The sequence below is a fragment of the Colobus angolensis genome, unplaced genomic scaffold, assembly GCF_000951035.1.
Source record: "Colobus angolensis palliatus isolate OR3802 unplaced genomic scaffold, Cang.pa_1.0 Scaffold153, whole genome shotgun sequence".
Classification (NCBI taxonomy): domain Eukaryota; kingdom Metazoa; phylum Chordata; class Mammalia; order Primates; family Cercopithecidae; genus Colobus; species Colobus angolensis.
In genome coordinates, this window is record NW_012114633.1 from 2,472,908 (window position 1) to 2,496,316 (window position 23,409).

The window sequence follows — 23,409 nt, forward strand, 5'->3', positions numbered from 1 at the left end:
CCGAAGAAGCCGGGACCACAGGTACAGACCACACCTGGCTAATGTTTTATTTTCCGCAGAGACAGGATCTCCCTATGTTGCCCAGGCTGGACTCAAACTCCAGGACTCAAGCAACCCTCCCGCCCTGGCCTCCCAAAGTGCTGGGATTATAGGCATGAGCCACCATGCACAGCCTATAGGGGATATTTTTAGGTTTTCTCTATTTCCTGACAATAGAGGTATATTTGTATTTCTTATATAACTTTAAAGTTACTTAAAACTTTATATTCTTCCAAACTCCTATTTCTTCTCCTAATTCTTACAATAAATAAGAATGTAAAAACTCAACTGATTATATTCTCATTCACTGCATGACACAAACACCAAAAACAAAACTGTTGGGGACAGTGAAAACATCTATTTACAAGCAAACCTCAATGTCTTAATTTATCTACCTGGTGGTTACCAGAAGTGGGGGAGGGGGGAGATGGGATTGCCAGAAGTTGGCCAAAGGATACATAATTTCAGTTACACAGGAGAAATAAGTTCGAGAGATCTGTTTTATAACATGATGTAGTTAATAACAAGTATTATATGTACTTGAAAATTGTCAAGAAAGCATACTTTGTCTTCTAATTACAAATAAATATATGAAGTATGTTACTTTGATTTATCCATTCCACAATGCATATATATTTCAAATCACTATGTTGTATACCATATACACAATTTTTATCTGTCAATTAAAAGTAAATAAAAAGAAAAAAATTATACATTTTGGGTGTATTCATAATGCCCAGTTCCAAAAGTTAAAATAAAATCTTTGTGTTATATCTGATTATTACAATCAAGATTTGCCTATTCCAAATTATACTAAGAGAAGTTTGATTTTTCTGAGAACACATAAAATGAGAACACTTGCTGTTCCAGAAGAATACTATGTGGCATGAGGGGGCCAAAACCTAAAAATGTTCCAAATATTATCCACCTGAAAGAAAAGCCCACGTGGAGAGAAAAGAAGAATTTAGAAATCAGATTGTGTTAAATTACTTTAATTTGTATGGATGTTCATTATCTGTCATTTCAGAGCTTTTGACATTATCAGGCTTAGACTCTACAGTCCTAGAAGGCTGCTAATCTATGTATTCCAAACGGTATCACATAAACGTGAGTATTAAATATTTTCCAAATGATAAACACCCTGCAGATGCTACATAAACTACACTCAAGATGTTTACAGAACACTAAATCATTTTACGGCATGACAGCCCAATTTTCAGACATACGTAATTGCTCACTCTGCCTCTGGCTCAAAAGCCAGACATCTGAACATCTGGAAACCCGCCAGAGAGAATGTAACACAACACCAGCCTAACTGCAGTATAAAACCTCGGTCTAAGACCTATGACTGTGAAATGTTCTTGTATCCCGCTCTGTTTTAAGGTAAGATGGAGTTGATGGGTTTAATTTAGAATTTTTAATTTAAAAATATTTATGAATGGCAGAGATAATCTATGACACTAATAAAGGCTATCATTTAAAGTAATGAGATACCAGAGCACGTTATACTAACAAAATGGACATGGGTGACACCTGAAATTTATGGACATGTTTTAAACTATAATGCAAAAAAACTGATCAATTTTAACAAGTATTTATTTTCCCCAAAGGCAATAAAATACACAGCATTCTTTCATATTATATCAAAAGCAGCTTTACAAGCTGCTAAGCATATGAACTTTGCAAGGGTTTTGTTCACAGGTGAGGCTGAGTCAAAGTTTGCTAATACATATACTAAAGAACAAAAAATATTAAAGAAGGTTTCCAATTTAATTTGGATATTTATATTTTAGGTATTATACTGGAATTTTACAGTGCCAAGTAAAAACTGGAGTTAAAGAAACTCAATTATCTGACATTACACACGTTTACAATATATTCTCTAGATATGGAGAAAATATTCTCTATCTGGTTGGGATATATACGGTTGCAAAGAATGTGCAGTACCCACTGTGGATGGCTGGAAAAAATGTGCAGTGCCCTCTCACATTCTTCCCAACCATCCTAAATTCATCCTATCAATTCAGACCTGTCATCCTCATGTAAATTAACTCAACTCGTCTTCTTTCTCAATCCTCCATCATAATCAGCACATACATTTTGGCACCTGTCAATTACATACTGTAAGATAATACAATTAACAGTATTCAATGCTTAAGTATGTCTTCTCCCATCATGTATTAGAAGTATGGAACTGTCTTCTGTATCCTGTAGTCAGAAAAGTTATTCCAAGAACCAAGGCCCATGTACCCTCCAGAGCTGTTAACAATACAGACAAGGAAAGCTATATAAATAATTTGTTGATTAACCTGATCACTCTAAGGCAGAAAAAGAAGACTTCCCTGGGAGATGGTAGTTTGCAAAACTGACATTTCCATAAAGTAACTTGTTTGCTCACTGATAATGATAAAAGATATCAGTCACCTCCTACCAAAACTTCCTATGCTGCAAACATTTTAAAACTACTGTTACTGCCAGGCGCGGTGGCTCACGTCTGTAATCCCAGCACTCTGGGAGGCCGAGGCGGGCAGATCACCTGAGGTTGGGAGTTCGCGACCAGCCTGACCAACATGGAGAAACCCCATCTCTACTAAAACTACATAATTAGCCAGGGTGGTGGCGCATGCCTGTAATCCCAGCTACTCGGGAGGTTGAGGCAGGAGAATCGCTTGAACCCAGGAGGCAGAGGTTGCGGTGAGTCCAGATCGTGCCATTGTACTCCAGCCTGGGCAACAAAAGTGAAACTCTGTCTCAAAAACAAACAAATTAAAACTACCTACTGTTACAAAAAACTACTACAATTTCTCTACGCACTATATCCCTATTAGTCTTAATAGATCATCACAATCTTACAAAGCTAGTATAACATTAATATTTTTATTTTTAAAAAATTTATTTTAGATACACACATATATACATACACACACAAAAAGTGTATGGTTTCACCAAAAATTTACCCTTGCAATTTTAAATATGAACGAGATCTTCAAATTGTTTTTGCTGGGGCTAAACTAAATCAGGATTCAAGAGCACAGGCTCTAATAAGAATTCAGGAAGGTGTAATATAGTAAAGCCTGTATTTACCGTTACTTTCAAGACTCATGGTGTTGGCTCAGGCTTAGAAAACATCTATGAATATCGAGGCAAAATCTCTTGTTAAACTTTATGTTTCATTCTTATTATAAACAATTCTAAATTCCTGATTTCTTATTTTTTCTTATATAGAATACAGTATCAATAATTCATGATTTCTAAAACCATAAATATACATGGCAAAAAAATTCATTACTTGTTCTGTTAAGTTCATTTGCTCCAAGCCCATTTTATTTGCTTTTGTTTCTGAAATCTTCTAAACATTCAAATTACTATATTTGTTTTCTTTTTCTTAAGTATCTTCCTCAAAATCAATCAATTCACTAGACACGTCTATTCTCCTTTGTTGTTCATGGCAAGTATTAAATTTTTCTTTTAAAATCTTTGATATTTTTAGAATAACAGTATTAATTCTTTCAATATTAAATCTAAATGTCAATGAGCTTAGTAAATAAAGTGCTTCTGCATATGATGGCCTTATCAAAGTTGTTAATTTATGGTAATGTCTATAAAACCAAATGTAGCATCAGAATAAAAAGGTTATGGTAAAATGGGAAAGAAAATGTAATTGCTCTCAAAATAAATAGGATGAGAAACGTAAGAAAATACCAGTCTTACGACTTCATCTTACAAACTAATAAAATAATGAGTATAAGGCACATTTCATTTTTTATACAGCAGAAAGAAAAAAGTATAAAAGTGTATCTCTCACAGCCATTACTACAACCTTCACTCTCACTTTCTTCAATTCTGTATCTTAACTCATCAATCAGAAACACAGCATATGCTTAAGATTAAAAAACAGAAACCAAACCATGGGAATAGTTTAACCTAGTTTGCACTCAGCTAAATGATGTTTAGACTTAAAATCTCTATCAGATCAAACTAACTACTTTTGTCCTCCCCTTTTCTTTTGAATTCCTGTAAAGCAGTAAGATTTGTTATTCAAGCATTAAACACAAAACATTTCTTTCAAATTTTTTAATGTTATAAGGAGAAAAAGTAAAAACACTCACTAAAAAAAAATTATCGGCCGGGCGCGGTGGCTCAAGCCTGTAATCCCAGCACTTTGGGAGGCCGAGACGGGCGGATCACGAGGTCAGGAGATTGAGACCATCCTGGCTAACACGGTGAAACCCCGTCTCTACTAACGATACAAAAAACTAGCCGGGCGAGGTGGCGGGCGCCTGTACTCCCAGCTACTCGGAAGGCTGAGGCAGGAGAATGGCGTGAACCCGGGAGGCGGAGCTTGCAGTGAGCTGAGATCCGGCCACTGCACTCCAGCCTGGGTGACAGAGCGAGACTCCGTCTCAAAAAAAAAAAAAAATTATCCTCACTATCTCAACCAGGGCCACAATAAAACTTTCAAGTACTATATACAACATATATTAAAGTAGAGAGAATAATATACGAACACCCATGTACCTATCATTTAGCTGCAAAAATTACCAACATGTAGTAATAATCACACCCAGCACTCCCAGCTGCCTTAACTAAATTATTTTAAAGCAAATCTCAGGCATTTTGAGATTTCACTCTATTTCCCCAAAGGTGGTTATGAAGAGAAGTTCATATTCTCCCTAGCCCACTTCCCAGTGGCATGAGATGCCTAAAATAATCATTTTTAAAAGCAGGTGATGAAACTCTCTCAATGGATTGTATAGCAATCACATGACAAATATTAATACTTTTAATTTTAATCAAAAAATGTTTAAAACGACTTAGATTTACATAGGAAAATGAGACATTTCTTTTTTCAACCAATGTTCATGTAATTCTTACCATCTTCATTCAAAAATAGTTTGTTGAATCTTAGTCCACTCGGCTCTTTTCCAACATATCGATGCACATATTCAGTTCCAAGATCATTAACAGCAATGGCATATTTCAAAGGTTTTACACAGGACTGAAGACAGAAGGGAACTTTGGTATCTCCAATAGAATGCCTATTTAAAAGAAGATTTTAAAAAATAACATCAACTGGGAAAAAAATGTAAACTGCATAGTTGGAATTATTCTTTTTACATGTTAATTCCAATTCCAACAAAAATTTTCCCGTAATTCAATCACAAGTTTATGTCAAAATTAGAGAATAAATTTAAGTACAGTCATCCTTTGATATCTGTGGGAGATGGATTCCAGGAATCTCTGTGATACCAAACTCCATGGACACTCAAGTTCCTTATATAAAATGATATAGCATTTGCATAAAACCTACACACATCTTCCCATGTGTTTTAAATCATCTCTAGATTACTTATAATACCAAATACAACGTAAACGCCATATAAACAGCTGTACTGTACTATTTAGGGAATAATGATCCATGTATCCATGGGTGCAGATCCCATGGATACAGAATTGACCTATGTTTAAGAGAAATACTGTGAAAAAAAGCAAAAGCATAAAAGTATTCACGTAACAGAATAATGGTTTTAAAGTAGGTAATAAATATGTAATGTGGAAATTTTCCTCTGAGGGCAAGAGAGTAAGAGCATGCTTCTCCTTACTCCCACGTGTATTCAATCACATAAAATAAACTAGCCCTTTTAGAAATTATTCACCTTTTTTTTTCAACTCATAGCTGTAAGCTGTGACTAAACCATGATTAAAAAGTTAAACAGAGCTCAGTTCAGATTCAATACTATTTTCTGAGACCCTGTTTACAAATGCCTCATCTTACAAGCCACATCCACTCACAATCCTGGCCCCATTAAAAGAAAAAGCATCCAGTTTTATACATCTGACAGAGCTGGCACTAAGTTCAGTAGGCAGTCATCATTACCATGGAGATAAATAACAGAACAAAAAGAAAGCTTTATATTACCACCAAACTGAGAAGTACTTGAAGTAGAGAAAAGATTTGGGAATGAAAAAGTTCTGGCCAACCCAATTATAATGTAAGCTTCACAAAGGCAGAGATCTTTGATTTACTTACGGATATATCCCAGGTTCCCTGAACAATGTCCCAACACATCACAGGCATTCATTCATAGTGAAAGTCATTCATAGTTAAACTAGGCACTATATTAATAACCACCCGAAGCAGAGGGTGACAGAGACATCAGAGGTCAAACAGGAATGCATACCCACCTCACTTCTGAGTGTACTATAGAATATAAATACATATGTATAAATACCAAAAGAATATTTTTCCTATCAAATTTATTCATATGTAACTATAACCTTAAACTATATAGTTATACTATGTAAGATTATAACTTCAAACTTGACAATCATTCTAAAAAATGATTAAAAGCTTGTCCTATTACCTTTGGATTTAAAAATACATATGTTCTAGTTCTGAAGTCAACTTTTTGAATTCTCTAGATAAAAAAACTAAGAGACATAGAGAATGTTTAAAAAGAGAAAAATCATATTCAATATTACATGATAATAATTTCCTTCAAATTCAAAGACTTCCATTTCTTGATAAACTATTTCCTAAAATGCAAGAATAGGAATACCATTCCCTACTGTAATTTGCTTCATGGTTAAAGCCACCATGTCTTTTCATTTCATTGTGTCCCTTCATAGCACACAACATTTAATTCAACACATGGTGGCTGCTCAGTACATTTTACAGACCCAAATGACGATAAAAGCATATAATAATGTAAGAAAAAACAGACTAGAAGTTAAGAGACCCAGGTGTTCATTTCACCTTTGCCAATATCATGTCAACTATGGGCCTCAGATTCCTTACTTTCAAAATTAATGGGCTAACCCATATATTTTTTATTGTAAGTACTTGAGGATAATTAGTAAAAAAAAATTAAAATCACCTAAAATGAAGGTCCTTAAGAGTCACAAATTTTTGGCTGGGGGCAGAGGCTTATGCCTACCAAGGCAGGAAGATTGCTTGAGGCCAAGAGTTCAAAACTAGCCTGGGCAACATAAAAGATCAAATTTTCACAAATGGAAAAAAAGTTTTTAATTGCAACATTATCTTGAAAAGTAAAATCTAAAATTACTAGGTTAAATGACTTTCAGTAGTTTTAACAAAATGTAGGTAAAATTACAACTCTGATATAAACTTTTCAAGCTGTATTCACTTACAAGTTGTACATCTTATGTAAGTTGTATTTTAATAAAACAGAAATACTTTAATAAAAAAACAAAAAACAAAGGAATACATCTCTGAGCTGAGTCTTTAAATGAGTGAAAAAAGAATACTGATTTTTCTCTTTGGTATAATTTTCTGATAAAACCAAATTATAAGGTGATAATAATCTTTATGTCTAATTCCCAGCACAATGAACAGGGTCATTCTTGAAAAAATATTCTAGAACTTTACCATTTTCCAAGGGCCTCTCTTAATTCTTTGATTTTTAAATCAAATCATTCTCTTTAAAGTGCCCTCACATCACTATCCTTTTTGTAATTCTGCAAGTTCCTCATCTGTCAGCAGCTGTGCCTGCAATGTAAGCAATTCCCAAATGCTGCTTTCATGGACTTCATGAAATCCTACATGTTTTCAACTGACTTTTAACTTTGCAAATGAACCAATGAATAATGGGATATGTTATGTTGCACTGTCTTAATTCTCATGCTAATTATATCAGGAACACAAGGAACAAAGACTATGACAGATGGGTTACCAATGTTAAGCTGAGAAATAGGGACTAATTTTATTACTGGTCAGTTCATTAGAGAATAGTGTCATGTTTTGACAAGTCTGCTTTTCTGAAACAAACTGGTAACTGCAGGTATTTGAATAATACTCAAAAAGTGAGACTACAACTGTGACAAAAATAGATATCTCATAAAACTTAATATAATGTTACTGTTTCAGTTGAGTTTTTAAAACTTAAACTAAAATCTAAATTTACCTTCTGAAATTATGTCCTGTTAGGAAATTAGTCAATTTCCGCTATAAAAGATGATCTTCTCCATGTCATTCTCACCATTATACAAAAGTTAAGGCTTAGAGTTGGTTTTCATGAATTTGAAATAAACTTACCTCTGTCCATCTACTGTACAAACAGACACACCCCACAAATCAGGACTGAATTTGGCCAGTTGAGGAATATAATCTGCAACCTATCCAAAAGATTGGAAAGAAATGAATAGAAATAATATTGGCAAATAATATATTTTCTTCCACCAACAAATTTCTTATCTCATTTACCTTCTACCAATGACTAGTTATTTTACAACACTCAGTGGCTTCATAGTCTTATCTTCTATAACAATGCTCATGAAAACTAAAGGCAAAACAGAATTGAGAATTATGAGATCTAAAGTGACTTCTCTCAGTCTCTATTATTTATTGTTTTCCAATGCATTCTTTCTTTCTAATGCATTTTTTCTCTCCCATGTTTAGCAGGAGAGTCTAGCAGAGGAACTTGGACTGTCTTTTTTTGTTTGTTTTTTAAGCAGGAAAAAAGTAAAAAATTTATTTAATCAGGGTCATGGGTGCTAGTAGGGTTTCACTAAGACATTAGGAATCAAGTACTTAAAAATAAGTAATAAGTATTTACACTGAAGTTGTTACACAGTTGAATCTTAAACATGGACTTAAACTTCAAAGAGTGCATTTATATGCAGATTCTTTTCTGCCTCTGCCACCAAGACACAAGACCAATCCCTCCTCTTCTTCTTCAGTCTAAACACGACGATGATGACAATGAAAACTTTCAAGGTGATCCACGTCCACTTAATAAGTAGTAAATATATTTTCCTTATGATCTTCTCAATACTATTTTCTATCCTCTCACTTTATTTTAAGAATACGGTACACAGGGCAGGCGCGGTGGCTCACGCCTGTAATCCCAGCACTTTGGGAGGCCGAGGCGGGCAGATCACAAGGTCAGGAGCTCGAGACCATCCCGGCTAACACGGTGAAACCCTGTCCCTACTAAAACCAGAAAAAATAGCTGGGCGTGATGGCAGGCCCCTGTAGTCCCAGCTGCTCTGGAGGCTGAGGCAGGAGAATGGCGCGATCCTCACAGGCGGGGCTTGCAGTGAGCTGAGATTGCGCCACTGCACTCCAGCCTGGTCGACAGAGCCAGACTCCGTCTCAAAAAAAAAAAAGAATACGGTATATAATAAATATACAAAATGTGTTAATGGACTATTTATGTTATTGATAGGTTTGTAACAGTAGTTATAAGTAGTTAAATTTTAAGGGAGTCAAAAGTTATACTAAGATTTCTGACTGCGTGTGGGGTTGGCATCCTTAACCCCTGCTTTGTTCCAGGGCCAACTGGATTATACTACAGCTACCCAAAGTTAAAAGAAAACAAAAACTTTCTATATGAAAATCAAATAGTCCCTAGTATTACTTAGAGGATTTTAAAAACTAGAAACATCTCATTTAATACGGCAGGATATCAGATCTGCAGAAATTCTGAATAAGGTTTTTTAAATTAATTAAAATTTTAAAATCCATCACCATCATCTGAAAATAAAAAAATCTTACTCGATTTCTCTTTAGCCAGAATAACAAAGTTAAACATTTAAAATATTGTAAAAACACTAAATCCAGTGGCTTCACTTAACTTAAATTTCTTAAGCAAAGCTAAAGTGTTTTCTTTAGCAAAACGCAACTACACAATTTACTCTCTAGACCTCAAATTGAGCTGAATTTATTAAGTGATTGGGTTATGAAAATATGTACATCAACAGCATTACCTTTCCTCCAGACTGCTTTTTAGCACTTTCATATAACTCATCAATGTGTGAGGTAAAAGACATAAAGTCAGGAATGACAAACTTTCTTCTAAAGGCTTGTGTCAACAAAACAATGTTGCTCTGAACACATCTGTGGAATGTAAGAAAAATAATTAATAAACTGGGTGCCTTTCAAATATTAGAACTTGGTAACAATAGTAATAATCAGGATACTGTTTAAATAATAAATTTATCATTTTATACGACTAAACTCCATAAATTTTGCTTTCTATATTATTTTCTTCCCTTCTAGCAGTCTTTCAAGTAGTAGCTTATAAGCTGTTCAACATGTTAGAGAAATAATCTGGATGTGCCTAAAATTGTGTCAAAAACGAAAAGACAAGGCGTTCCACCAGGTTTAAGTATTAAGACCATCTGAAACAAGCTTCTTACTCAGAGTTGGTAAACATTCAGCATGATGACATCTGGTTAACAAAATTCAACTGCCATGGTTGAGATCTTGTTTATTTATCAAGTAATCTCAGAAATACATCTCTTAGTTCTTATATAGCTATTACTGGCATTTCATTTAAAAATTACACATTTTGCATTTTAACATATTTTTCCTTAATTATATCAACTTTGTTTAGTCAGATTAATTTACCTCTTAAATGAAATGTCTGTTGAAATGCTTGTAAAAATAATGTATAATTTGAAAAAAAATTTCATATGTAGTATAATAAATTTTATATTATTTGAGTCACCAAAAATGTTATATTACAATATTCTATTTAATATGATATGTAAATACAATGCAGAATAAAAATGTTTCACTGTTAAAAAAGTATTTTAAAAACATAGTAAACCAAGTGGATGGGAGAGCATGACATTCTGAAATCTAATAATTTGAACTGTATTCTGCTTTTTGCTAAAAAGAATAAGCCAGAAAATCAGTATATTAATGTAGCCTTTAAAAAGTTTCGCAAATAGATTACAGCCAATCGTATATTCTGAGCTTCTTAAGTCTCTACAACACAGTAATAGAATATTTAACTAATATTTAATTAATAAAGGAAGACTTGCTAACCACAGTGTTAAGCCATAATACCAACAATAACAAACCTTAAGAGTAAGATACTCTCAGTATTTCTTGTTTAGTCTGTAGTAAATGAGAAATTTTTAAATCTCAATATTTTAATTCAGGTTGTTCTAGATGAAACCAAATTAAAGTTAAAAGCCAAGTTTCACAGTTTATGAATAAGAATTAATAATAATATAAACTTATTTGTTCAATATAAAATTAACACACAGTTCAAAAATAAAATCCTAATAGAAATGACTATTGTTTCAGTCATAAGGATCCCCCTATTGACATTAAAAAATTATAGTCCTAATTTCCATAAATTATATATTACTAACACACTAGAGCTAAGAAATATTTACTTCAATAAACAATCATTTTCAGATAGTTTCAATGTTAATCTCAAAAATGTTACCTAATGTTTCAAAAAGCTTCTAAAATCCAACTTGCAAGTATCAGAGTTACAAGAGATATACATCAAACACCACCTTTCTCAGAGGAAAGAAAAATAGAATTCCTGATCTTAAACCAGTATTTATATCTACAACAAATCAAATATACTTCCTCATTTTTCAAGAAGTTATAAATGCAAAAATGAGAGCTGCTGAACAGATTTAAATTATTATTATTATTATTTTTTGAGACGGAGTCTTGCTCTGTCGCCTGGGCTGGAGCGCAGTGGCCGGATATCAGCTCACTGCAAGCTCCGCCTCCTGGGTTTACGCCATTCTCCTGCCTCAGCCTCCCGAGTAGCTGGGACTACAGGCGCCCGCCACCTCGCCCGGCTAGTTTTTTGTATTTTTTTAGTAGAGACAGGGTTTCACCGGGTTAGCCAGGATGGTCTCGATCTCCTGACCTCGTGATCCACCCGCCTCAGCCTCCCAAAGTGCTGGGATTACAGGCTTGAGCCACCACGCCCGGCCCACAAATTTAAATTATTAACCTATTACCATTTAACTATTTTCATCAGCACCTTTAAAAGGATTTATAATTAACAAAATTATACACTCAGTGAAACTTTATGAATGTTCTGCTGTAGCAGAAGGTGCTGGTAAAGCTATTGCAACAGCCTTCACTGGTAAATTAACAGGTGACAAAGCCAATCTTGCCTCTCAGGAGAGTATCTAACTTCATACTGATCACCATTCCAAACAGGAAGGTTTTTCTTGGGAGTTATTTTAATACAGATACCATGAGTCTAACTAGGAAATCAGAAGTCATATAAAATGAACTCTGAGGAGGTGCTTATGCTTTTCAGCAAGTTATATCTGTCTCTGTCCTTTGTTCAGTTTTCTTATCTGTAAGCCGGGAATAATTATTTTCTTTCCTTAAGTGTTTAAAACTAAAAGCTAATGAAATGCACAATGATTTACAAGACATTTCTCACCAATAATTTTTCATTAGTAAAATAACATAATAAATATGAAATCTTTAAGAAAATCAAACACACAAATGAAAGGCTACCATTCACTTTCTTGCAAAACAAAAAGATCAAAAAATTATGATCATACAAAGAAACAGTTCTAACACCTATAAAGTTAAAAATGCATGAATAAATAAAGGATTAGTTTTCAACACAAATATTTTTACTTCTATTAGTTTTAAGGTTTACTAGCATTAAAAACAATTGACTATCAAGTTGGGTACAGGCAGTCTCCAACTTTCGAACAGGTTATACTCCAAAAGTATACTTAGAATGTATTTTTCCAAGTTAAAAAAAGTCACACATAATAGTTGTTTCTCAGATTACTGAAAAAGTCTAAAAATATTAATCTACAATGTATTTTAGGTAAAATATTAACACATCGCTTCAACCAAACCTACGCAACTTTATAAATTATTTCTCTGGGGAAAAATGAATCCCATGTTTTAACATCTCCTCCCCAGCTGCATGGAAGGGAGAAGTTTATTTCGGGCAACACTAACTAGATAACTCCTTATATTTGAAAACAAAGAAAAGAACATCTCTGAAGCAATCATCTTTCCAGGTGACTGAAAACTATTAAAAGGTTAATAGTTGGAGGTTTTGAACTACCTCATTCTAAGAATAAAGAGAGAAATAATAATGCCTATAGACTTGTACTTTTCTACCGGTTGCTCTTATAGATCATAAAACATTTGTCAAGTTAGAAATTGCCTGTATTACAAGCATAGATTTTAAAAAATTGGATTAGTGTTTAAAACAATAGTAATTACTATCTCTTAATATAACTGCAGGTAGAAAATTTAATGTTTGCAGTTCCCTGGCTTAATAATCAAAGGATTTAAATTGTTTTTAATTTCATATTTAAACACAGCAACATGTTTATAAAACATAAATATCTTTTCAAGTATTAAAAACGTGTAACTTTGGGAGGCCAAGGCGGGCGGATCACCTAAGGTCAGGAGTTTGAGACCAGCCTGGCCAACATGGTGAAACCCTGTCTCACTAAAAATACAAAAAAACCAGGCGGGCACCTGTAATCCCAGCAACTTGGGAAGCTGAGGCGGGAGAATCACTGAAATCTGGGAGGCAGAGGTTGCAGTGAGCCAAGATCATGTCACTGCACTCCAGCCTGGGCGACAGTGAGACTCCGTCTCAAAAAAAAAAGCGTAAAATACTGCTTCCACTTAAAATTCCAAAGCAGTTCGCTCACTGATTATCAATAGATCTACCTATCATTACTCTAACAACTTCATTCACAGACACAACAATATAATGCCCGCAGAAAGCACTTTAATCAGAATATTGTGCAGATAGCTCATGAACATGAAAAATAATCCTTACTGCAAAGACACAAATAAATTTAGAAATGATGTTTTTCTGTCTCTTAAAAAGCAGGTTCTGGAGAGTCAAAATTCCTAACACCAACTGCAACACAGACGTAAAGTCTACACTTTAAGGTCAGCTAACAGAACCAAGAACCTCCTGGTGAAAAGATAAGAAACCCAAGCTGTCAGCAGTGCTTCACAGCATGCCAGGAAACTTCAGAGAACCACAGTTAAATACTTATACCTTCAGATGACTTAATACTCCAGGAGATATCTAGAACAAATCACCCAACCCCCCCCCAAAAATAAAACAAAAGTAAATACATCCATACATAACAAACTTTCAAAGTAGATGTAGAAATTTTTTGAATCCAAGCCTGGAAAAAGCCAATGTCTTATAGTAGTATTTACAGTTTTATACTAGTTGTGACTTAAACAGTAGGAGTTTAAAATACTATTTGATTCTTTGGGATCCATTACACACATGTCCATTAAACTTTAACTAATCAAACTAATAGAAACACATTAATGAAGATAAATAATAAATATATGCAAATACAGGAACATCTTAAGGCTTTAATCTCCAAAGTTGCCTTTAGTTCTTTACTGTTTTGAAGAAAATGAAAATAGCCAAAAGCCTATGTATTAATATGTCTGAAGAGAGGAGCAGACAATGCAGATATGTAAATGTGAGGAACACAGGTCTGTCTGAAGCCCTCTCATTTTATGATGTCACCTAAATCACCTTGTGGAAAAGAACTAGAGACCGTGCTGAGAAAGTCTGAAAGTCATGCAGATGAACTGCGGATCAATATAAGCAATGACAGGACAAAGGATGTGCTCTACTCAAACTGAATGCAATCTCCAAGTACTGCAAACTGGAAACATCAGTGGCTAAATTTCCTTAGAACAGATTTAAAGAAAGAATACTCTTAGCCTGGTGTATTATAGAACCTAATGTGTACCAAGTTCTTCAAACAAATGATGTTTATAGATCTCCTTTTTCCATTACACAGGAAGCAGTGGCCTTCAAAGATGCACTTTTGTTTTAAAAGCAGAATCATCGTATAGCATAGCAAATCACCATTAAAGGTTTGGCAGAAACTTTTACTTTTTAAAAAGATCTTTGTCTAGCATGACACCATCTGACGTTGTTTGAAGAGTTAATCTTAACATATCCATACACTCTTTCAACCTGGGATCAGACGTTCGCAATCCTGTAGATTTGAGTGCCTGTTTTTAAAAAAATAAGAGTTTGTAAATATATAGCGCAAATAACGTAAATGTTTATACCAACTATAAGATTTTACTCTTGTATATAAAAACTTCTACCCAACACTTGAACATGAATATGGCATCTTAGTGTCACTATTACCCACTTTCTGGACAAGTTTCTCATTGTTTCTTTCTTTTTCTTTCACTGATTACCTTGAAATGAGCATGATAAAAATTTGAAAACATAATAAGAGAAATAGTGTCAGTCAGAATCTACATGTCAGACGACCTTTAAGACTGTATTTCAATAATACTGTATATATTTATTATTACTGACTTTTTTAAGTTAAGATAGAAAACTATAAAAACTTACTGTAATAAATTTATGAACGGGTATTTTCTCTTGTCCTTCCGCAATTGTATAGAACAGCAAATCTTCCAAGCTAGGTAACAGACCCTGTTTTATTTTACTAAAGAGGTAGAAAGAATACAAAATTAATCTTTGTATGAACATTCTAATGGATTTTAACTAAATCCATTGTTAAATAACCATTGAACTAGACTACAGCTGAGCTGATATACCCAAGACTACGTCATAATAAAAGTTGATTTGCCAAAATCAAATCAGTACCACTATAAACCACACTGAAAAACAAGTTAAAAAAAAAAAAAGAAAGAAAATCATTAACACATATTTTTTAATCCGAGGTTTTGAAACCCTGATCATCAACTCTAGTTGTGCTAATGCCCAGCCATCCCTTATGGTGATGCCTTCCTATACAGCCCAGTACAATCACCCAGTACAAATTACAGAGCTCAGCAAACGTTCTGATAAGACTCAACACTGTTCAGTTGTTTTGGGGGTTTTCTAAACATGATGACTATATTTACATATTATTCAAATAGTTAACTTGATTATAAAATCTGGGAGAGACAGCAATTAACTATTGGACAGTAGTTAAGATCAAGTGCACAAGTTCTTGAATCCTGGCTGTAATACTATAGTTGTATAACCTTGGGTAAATTAATTAACCTTTCTGTGATCCAGTTTCCTCATTTGAGAAAGGGGATAATAGTGCCTCCCTCATGGGGTTGTGGTGAGGATCAGTTGGTTCAATACATTCAATATCTTTAGAACATGCCTGGCAGAGAGTAAGACCCCACTGACAGTAGTTGTAGTTATTATTTCTAAAGTGATCTAGGTTTACATATCCTCGTCAGTCCTTTGCATCGATTCAACCAACACAGACAAAAAATATTCAGAAAAAAAAAACATACATTCAAAAGATAGTATAAGACCTATGTACATAGCATTTACATTTTATTAGGTATTGTAAGCAATCTAGAGATGATTTAAAATATAGGGGAGGGTGTATGTAGGTTATAGGCAAATATTATGCCATTTTACATAAGAGACTTGAGCTGTGGGGGTCCTGGAACCAATCTCTTAACATATACAGAAGGACAAGGCAAGACTGTATACATCAAATTCTACAAATCATAAAGACTATTAAAAGAAAAACGTTACCAATAAATATGTTTTAAAAATCTTAATTAACTAGTGTAACACTAAGATGCTATGATTAACCAAACTTTTAAACAATGAATGTCACACAAATGTTTTTTAAAAACTAACATATAGCTTTATCATTAAAATATTTAATGACATATCCTGATATATAATTATTTCCTGAAACTATTTTTGCTCTTAGACAGGTTTAAAAAATGCATTTGGAGCTGGGCGCGGTGGCTCATGCCTGTAATTCCAGCACTTTGGGAGGCTGAGGCAGGAGGATCACTTGAGGTCAGGAGTTCGAGATCAGCCTGGCCAACATGGTGAAACCCCATCTCTACAAAAAATAGAAAAATTAGCCAGGTGTTGTGGCAGGCGCCTGAATCCTGGCTACTTGGGAGGCTGAGGCAGGAGAATGGCTTGAACCCGGGAGGCAGAGGTTGCAGTGAGCCAAGATCGTGCCACCGCACTCCAGCCTGGGTGACAGAGTGAGACTCCATCTCCAAAAAAATACATTTGGGATGTTTTAGTAATAATAACTACAATACATTGATCACTTACTTGTGTTCTACACACTGTGCTAAGTGTTTTACAAGCATTCTAACTTAATCCTCCAAGGATCTTACGCCAGAGGTACTATTGTTATCCAAAATATAGTATAATTTCTGGTACATACTAGAAGCTCAACAAATTTGTTATTTGTTCAAAACAATAAGTACCTCTATTCCCATTTCACAGATTAGGAGCGGTTCAGAGGTTAAGTAGCTTTCCAAGGTTACATAATGGCAAAGATGGATTTTTCTGACTCCAAAGTACTAGTAAGCTATACTGGCTCTCTAACTTACTAGCTTGTTATTACTTTTATAAGGTACAAACAAGTTTTCTCGGTCTTACCCTGATCTAATACCATTAAACACAGCTTAACAATACTCACTACCTAATATTTAAAGAAAAACTGAACCAGCTGTCAAAAAGTCAGTGGATAATAACATACCAATTATTTACAGCAAATGGTTGGTCAAATACACTTCAGATAGTGGTAGTTTATCACTTTAAAAAACTGCAGAATAAGCTTTCTATGTATTTATCACACCAGTAAATGGTATTTGCTTTGCCTAAAAGCTATGTAAATAACGTAAAATATATGCTTTTTTAGCCTTTGGCTAAAAAATTAAAATGACCGTGTTATTGCCATAGCTAGCAAAAAAAGATAAATGTTTACTTGCTTTTAAATGAGAAACTAATTTTTATCTATAGAGGAAAGAATTTAAGCCAGCCCTAAAAAAATAAGCTCACAAAATAAGCTGTCAAAACTGATAAAAAGAAATTACTACCTATCTCAGCATTTGAAACCTCAGATTTTGATCTGAGAATAATCTAGAGAACAAGCATATTCAAATATTCTCCAACTCTCTACAAGGCAGAAACTACTCAAGATCATTCATGCCTTACCCCCCCCCCCGACCTTTTCTCTCCCTAAATTAATTCTTTCTGGTAATTCTTCACAATAATGTACTTTTCACTAAAATTCAAAAGCTAAAAACTATAGCTTTCAGTAACTATATAGTAACTAGGAAATCCTTGAGAAAAGTATTTAAGTTTTAATGACAAACAGGATTAATCGTCTTTCTAATCTTATCATCAACAATTATGAATAACCCAAATGAATCCTCCAGATTCCCCTGGAGAGAAAAACATAAAATGGTTATGATATGCAGCAATTCAAATAGGATATAACAGAAGACAATCTGAATGAAAATCCTTATTTGTCACCTTTTTACTTCTTCTCCAACTTACACTCTCTCTCTCATTTCCTTTCTAAATTCTGCCTTTAAGATCATTTTACCATCATATTATTTCTTTTTTTTTTTTTTTTTTTTTTGGAGACGGAGTCTAGCTCTGTCACCCTGGCTGGAGTGCAGTGGCGCGATCTCGGCTCACTGCAAGCTCCGCCTCCCGGGTTCACGCCATTCTCCTGCCTCAGCCTCCCGAGTAGCTGGGACTACAGGCGCCCGCCATCTCGCCCGGCTAGTTTTTGTATTTTTTAGTAGAGACGGGGTTTCACCATGTAGCTCAGGATGGTCTCGATCTCCTGACCTCGTGATCCACCCGTCTCGGCCTCCCAAAGTGCTGGGATTACAGGCTTGAGCCACCGCGCCCGGCCTATATTATTTCTTTTATTACCCATTCCTTCCCCTACTTTAGCCTCACAAAATAACTGTCTTAAAAAATAATTTAATGAAAAAGAAGAAAAATCCCAAGTATTTAACTATGCCATGTATGACATCACGTTAGACATCATTTACAGTCTAGAAGAAGTAGGAGACGTACATAAAATGAAGATTTACAGGAATGGATCTATGACATCCAGACTTTGGAAAACTACTTCACTGTGGTCTAATAAGGTCAAGCTTTTTTTAGATGAGGTGGAATTTGAGCTAAACCTGAAAGATGGGTAAAAGCTGGAAGCATGGCAACAGAAAAGGATTTCTGGCAAACAGACCAAAGGGATGAAAGTAAGCATTTATTTAGTTTATAAAGAACAAAAAACAGCTAGAGCACAGAATGTGTGAATTAAGGTGCTTGTTTCTACCTAAAAGCTATTATATGAATATTTAATTTTTTAGTGTTAGGGTTGAGAATATATATATATACATTTTGCTAAATGAGGAGACTACCTTCCAAAAACTACATTATGTTTAAATATGGGGCCAACTTCTGCAACATGAAAAGAGGAACCGTCTTTGCTTACCCCACTGACCAAATTAGTTTCCCCATACCAAAAGGGGAATTCATATTCCTCAGTCTGGTATGCAGTTCTCTATAAATTAGCTTTACACTATTTATTCCTAACTTATTACTTATAATTCCCCAATGTAACTGACTAGACTCATTGACCCGTAAATAAGTGCTGCTATCTCATCTTTATTTTTTTTTTTAACCTGTCATCCTTCTGTTTAAAACCATCCTCTCCCTAAATCTTTAAGCCACCAATGATCATTTCAATTGTTGCACAGGACTTTGCCCCCACCAGATTCTCTATACTCTTTAGCATTCTCTGGTATCACTAAGTATTGTCATTTTCTTGTATCGCTTATTACATGCCAAGCAATAGCGATAAAGATCCCTAAAGTAAGGTTGTAGTCTAGGAGAAACATGACTAAAGCCATGTGGCAAATACTATGGTAGAAGTGTTTTTCAAAAAGTATCATATTAGCAAGTACAGATGAAGTATTTAATTTTGCCTTTATGAGTAGGGGAAATCAAGAAGATTTCTAATCTGTAATTAGGAGCAACAAGGCAAACTCATCTTCATCAGTTCAAAAATCTTATAAATAAAAAACTATCAAATGAAGAAAATTTTTACAAAAAATCCTTACTAAGAACTACAAAATGAACAGCGGAAAATAATTGAAACCAACTGTACAGTCTTATTTTGTTAAATAACATTTCATATCACCCAACCGCCCCAAACTATAAAGCTTGAAGGCTGGGGTCAAGTCTTTCTTAATTTTTTTTTTTTCGCATAACTCTTAAAACACATAGTATAATATGGTAAACCTATGAGACAATGAAAAACTATCTTTTCTTTTCAAGTGGGATTTTTAAAAAATGAGGCCTAATAACACAATACAATTATGCCTTCGTTTAAGAATAATGATCCTTCAGATGATATTTAGGGTTGTTTTAAAATCAGTGTATCATTTTGAACTTATAGTAAGCTGACTGATAACAACTGTCTACCAACACCAGCAAATTGGCAGATTAATAAACCTATTAGATGGAAAGTTGAATTGATGGTGGCTGACCATATAATAAAATAGTATATTAGAATGAATGTTAAGTATAACAAATTGACAAATTCTACTTACCATCCAAGTGATTTTGCCCCAAGATGGAATTTAAAAATAAAAACTTACATCTTTTAAGGCTTTACTGCTAAAAAAGGACTCTCACTTTCTATCATATTAAAACCCTATGATGTAAATTAGGGTGGGTTAATTGTACCCAATGTATAGACAGAGTCCTAGAAGAGTGTGGCAGCATGCAGCTACAGTCCCAGCTACTTTGGAGACTGAGGCAAGAAGACTGCTTGAACCCAGGAGTTCAAGGCTGCAGTGAGCTATAATGGCACCAATGCACTCCAGCCTGGGTGACACAGTGAGATTCCATTTCTGAAAAAAATTTTTTTAATTTAAAATTTTTAATTTAAAAAAATATTTGTTTTAAGAGTATCAAAGTCAAGCAGCATGTCCAATGTCACATAAATCTTAAGTGGCTGGACCAGAGTTAGTCCTATAAACCTCATCCTTTGTTCCCAGTTCCAGACTCTTCCTGCTCAGCCACCTCATGCTCTCAGTGGTTAGCACTCAATTTTAGGAAGAATATCTGTAATTCTTGAACAATAATAAATTTCTAACCAAAATGCAAATAAGAGAACTAAATTGGTCTGCCTTGATAAAACTGCATCCTGTCAGAGCAAAGATGAGATTATTGTCAATTAGGGCTGCTGTTTTGACTAGACTTTATAGCAGAAATTCATTTGAAAGCACACCAAAGTAAAAAGCACAAAAGCCACTTTACGTGAGGAAATGGTCAGGCTGTCCCTGTCAGTTCACGGTAATCTGTCCATACGTTTGTACGACTTCAGAAGTTTAACCCAAAAGGCAGTCTGGCTGTCACAGGTGGGAAGACTATGATCTGGAGAGATCAAGTCTATATAATAACCAACTCTGTTAGTTTTTCCAATAACTCATTTCTTCAGCCAAGTATCCTTTAATAAATCAGTTTAGATGGAATAATATAGATACTGTAAGAATTCTGTCACTGCAATCACTTTGATACCACTATAGATGACTTGTTCAGAATAACTAAAATACATAGGTAGTTAATGAAGGACTTCAGCCACACATAAGGAAAAATGAAACAGCTATAAAAACAGAATGGGCTGCCTTCTAAGGGAGTGAATTCCCTTGTGAAGGCCGTATTCAGGAAGAGATGAATAACAACCTATAGGGAGTATGTAACAGAAGAGAAGAAAGCAGCAACTGGGGAGAAAGGTTTGTAAGATCTCTTATAATACTGAATCTAAAAAAATTAATTCTATAAATTGAATTAATTTGCTGCTAATAGACAAAAAAAGAAAAATCAAAACAAGTCCTAATACTGTCTGAACTTGTTTAGGTCATTTAATATCTGTGGGCAGCTTATATAATATGTAAAATGAGCTGGAATTAAATGTTCTTTAAAGTTACTTCCAAGCTTAATTCTCAGTTTTTGAGTTGCTAAAAATAGATGTCCTCCAAATCACTACATTAAAGTGAGATCACAAATTTTATTCACTCACGACTTACATACTTTTATTTTACACATTAGCATATTCATCTAGGTCCTAAAACTAACAGAAGTACTTAATGCCACTGAACAAGGGAACTTAAAAACGGTTAAAATGGTAAATTTTATGTTATGTAATATTTTATCACAATTTTTTGAAAAGCTAAGCAGAACTGGATACAGAAGGTGAGAGTGAAGGATTGCTAAAGTGGAGACATGAGGAACAGTTAAACGATACAAGATACAAAAATCCACAAAAGAACAAACCTACCCTTAAGAGTACTGGTTAAAGCAGATCCAATCAAGGCATGAGAGAACTTACCAATAAATATATTTTAGTGCAGGGGTAGGCAAACTACAGCAGGGGCCTCCTCTTTTTGTAAATAAAGTCTTATTGGAAGACTGCCACATCCATGTACCTATTTTTTGTGGCTATTTTGCTACCACTGAGTAGTTGTAGTAGTAACTAGAGAACCCCAAAAGCCAAAAATATTTACTATTTGGCCTTTCAGGGAAAGTGTGCCAGCACTTGTCTTACAGCACCACTGTATTACAGTGCAGTATAATAATGCTTCCTTAAAATGCACGTAAGTTGAACAAGAAATGTTAAACTCTACTCATTACAATGTTTTAATATGGCAGAGAAATATGTAACATTTACTAGGGAGACTTATATCAAGAATAGTTATAAATTTTTAAAGTTTGATGTTTGAGGGTACCAGTGAATATGACTGGACAACGCTGATAAACAGGAGCTGTACAAATTCATACATAACCTATTTTCATACTTTTCTTTCAGTGTAATGGTGCTTACTATTCTTATACAACCAGAATCAGGATATTAGAGTAGAAGAGGAGGCAGCAGAGATTTACAAGTTCAAAATTTAACAGATGTGGTTCCTTTGATTTTCAAAACTATGGAATGTTTTTTACTGTTTTGGATGTTTCCCACTCATAATGGGGGGGAAATCTTAAAAGTATCAAAAGGAGGCAGGAAAAACAATGCCATTCTCATAACAATGTCATTTTGGCTTATTTCCTTCTATTACTTTTTCTGAGCTTTTTAAAACAGCTTGAGATCATACTGCAAAGAAAATTCTGTATTCTAACTTTTGGCCTAACATTACCTTATATCACAAAAAGTATCTGCAAACATTTTAAATGACTAAATAAGAGACTCTCATATGAATGTACCATAATTTACTTAGCTATCCCACTAATGTTGAACATGAGTTTTTCTCTAGTATGCATAACACTGTACCAAAAATATTAGGAAATAAATCTTTCCAACACTTGTTTATTTTGTGAACTTAGATTCCTAAAAAGGTATGAATACTTTTTAAGTTCCTCATAGAGCTTAAAAATTGCTCTTTAGAAAGTTTACAATCCCATCAAAAATTGAAGGACGTGGCTATGTCACTCAAAATATCCTCATCAAGAAGACAATTTAAAAAATCTTTAAATTTTTTAGGGGGTCAGAACATCACTAAGTGCAGTGATCACTCATAAGTAATGTGTTTCATAACCAAAGCAATTTTACACCTGAGTAGATTTCAGGGTAAAACTGTAGTAGCAGTATCTCTATGTGAAAGCTATGTACCTCACTTAGAAATATCAGTAATTGGCCGGGCGCGGTGGCTCAAGCCTGTAATCCCAGCACTTTGGGAGGCCGAGACGGGCAGATCGTGAGGTCAGGAGATCGAGACCATCCTGGCTAACACGGTGAAACCCCGTCTCTACTAAAAAATGCAAAAAACTAGCTGGGCGA

At 34.4% G+C, this 23,409-nt stretch overlaps 1 protein-coding gene across 2 annotated transcripts in view; it reads right to left on the bottom strand.

Moving 5' to 3' along the window:
- GLS (glutaminase) overlaps positions 1 to 23,409 on the bottom strand; it is an 89,603-nt gene that overhangs the window by 59,383 nt on the left and 6,811 nt on the right. For both annotated transcript variants that reach the window (XM_011936429.1, XM_011936430.1), the window contains exons 2-6: positions 15,168 to 15,264; positions 14,691 to 14,812; positions 9,769 to 9,898; positions 8,096 to 8,175; positions 4,915 to 5,078 (exon numbers count right to left, since the gene is read on the bottom strand). In XM_011936429.1, the coding sequence (XP_011791819.1) occupies positions 4,915 to 5,078; positions 8,096 to 8,175; positions 9,769 to 9,898; positions 14,691 to 14,812; positions 15,168 to 15,264 (593 nt within the window). The remainder of the gene's footprint in view (positions 1 to 4,914; positions 5,079 to 8,095; positions 8,176 to 9,768; positions 9,899 to 14,690; positions 14,813 to 15,167; positions 15,265 to 23,409) is intronic.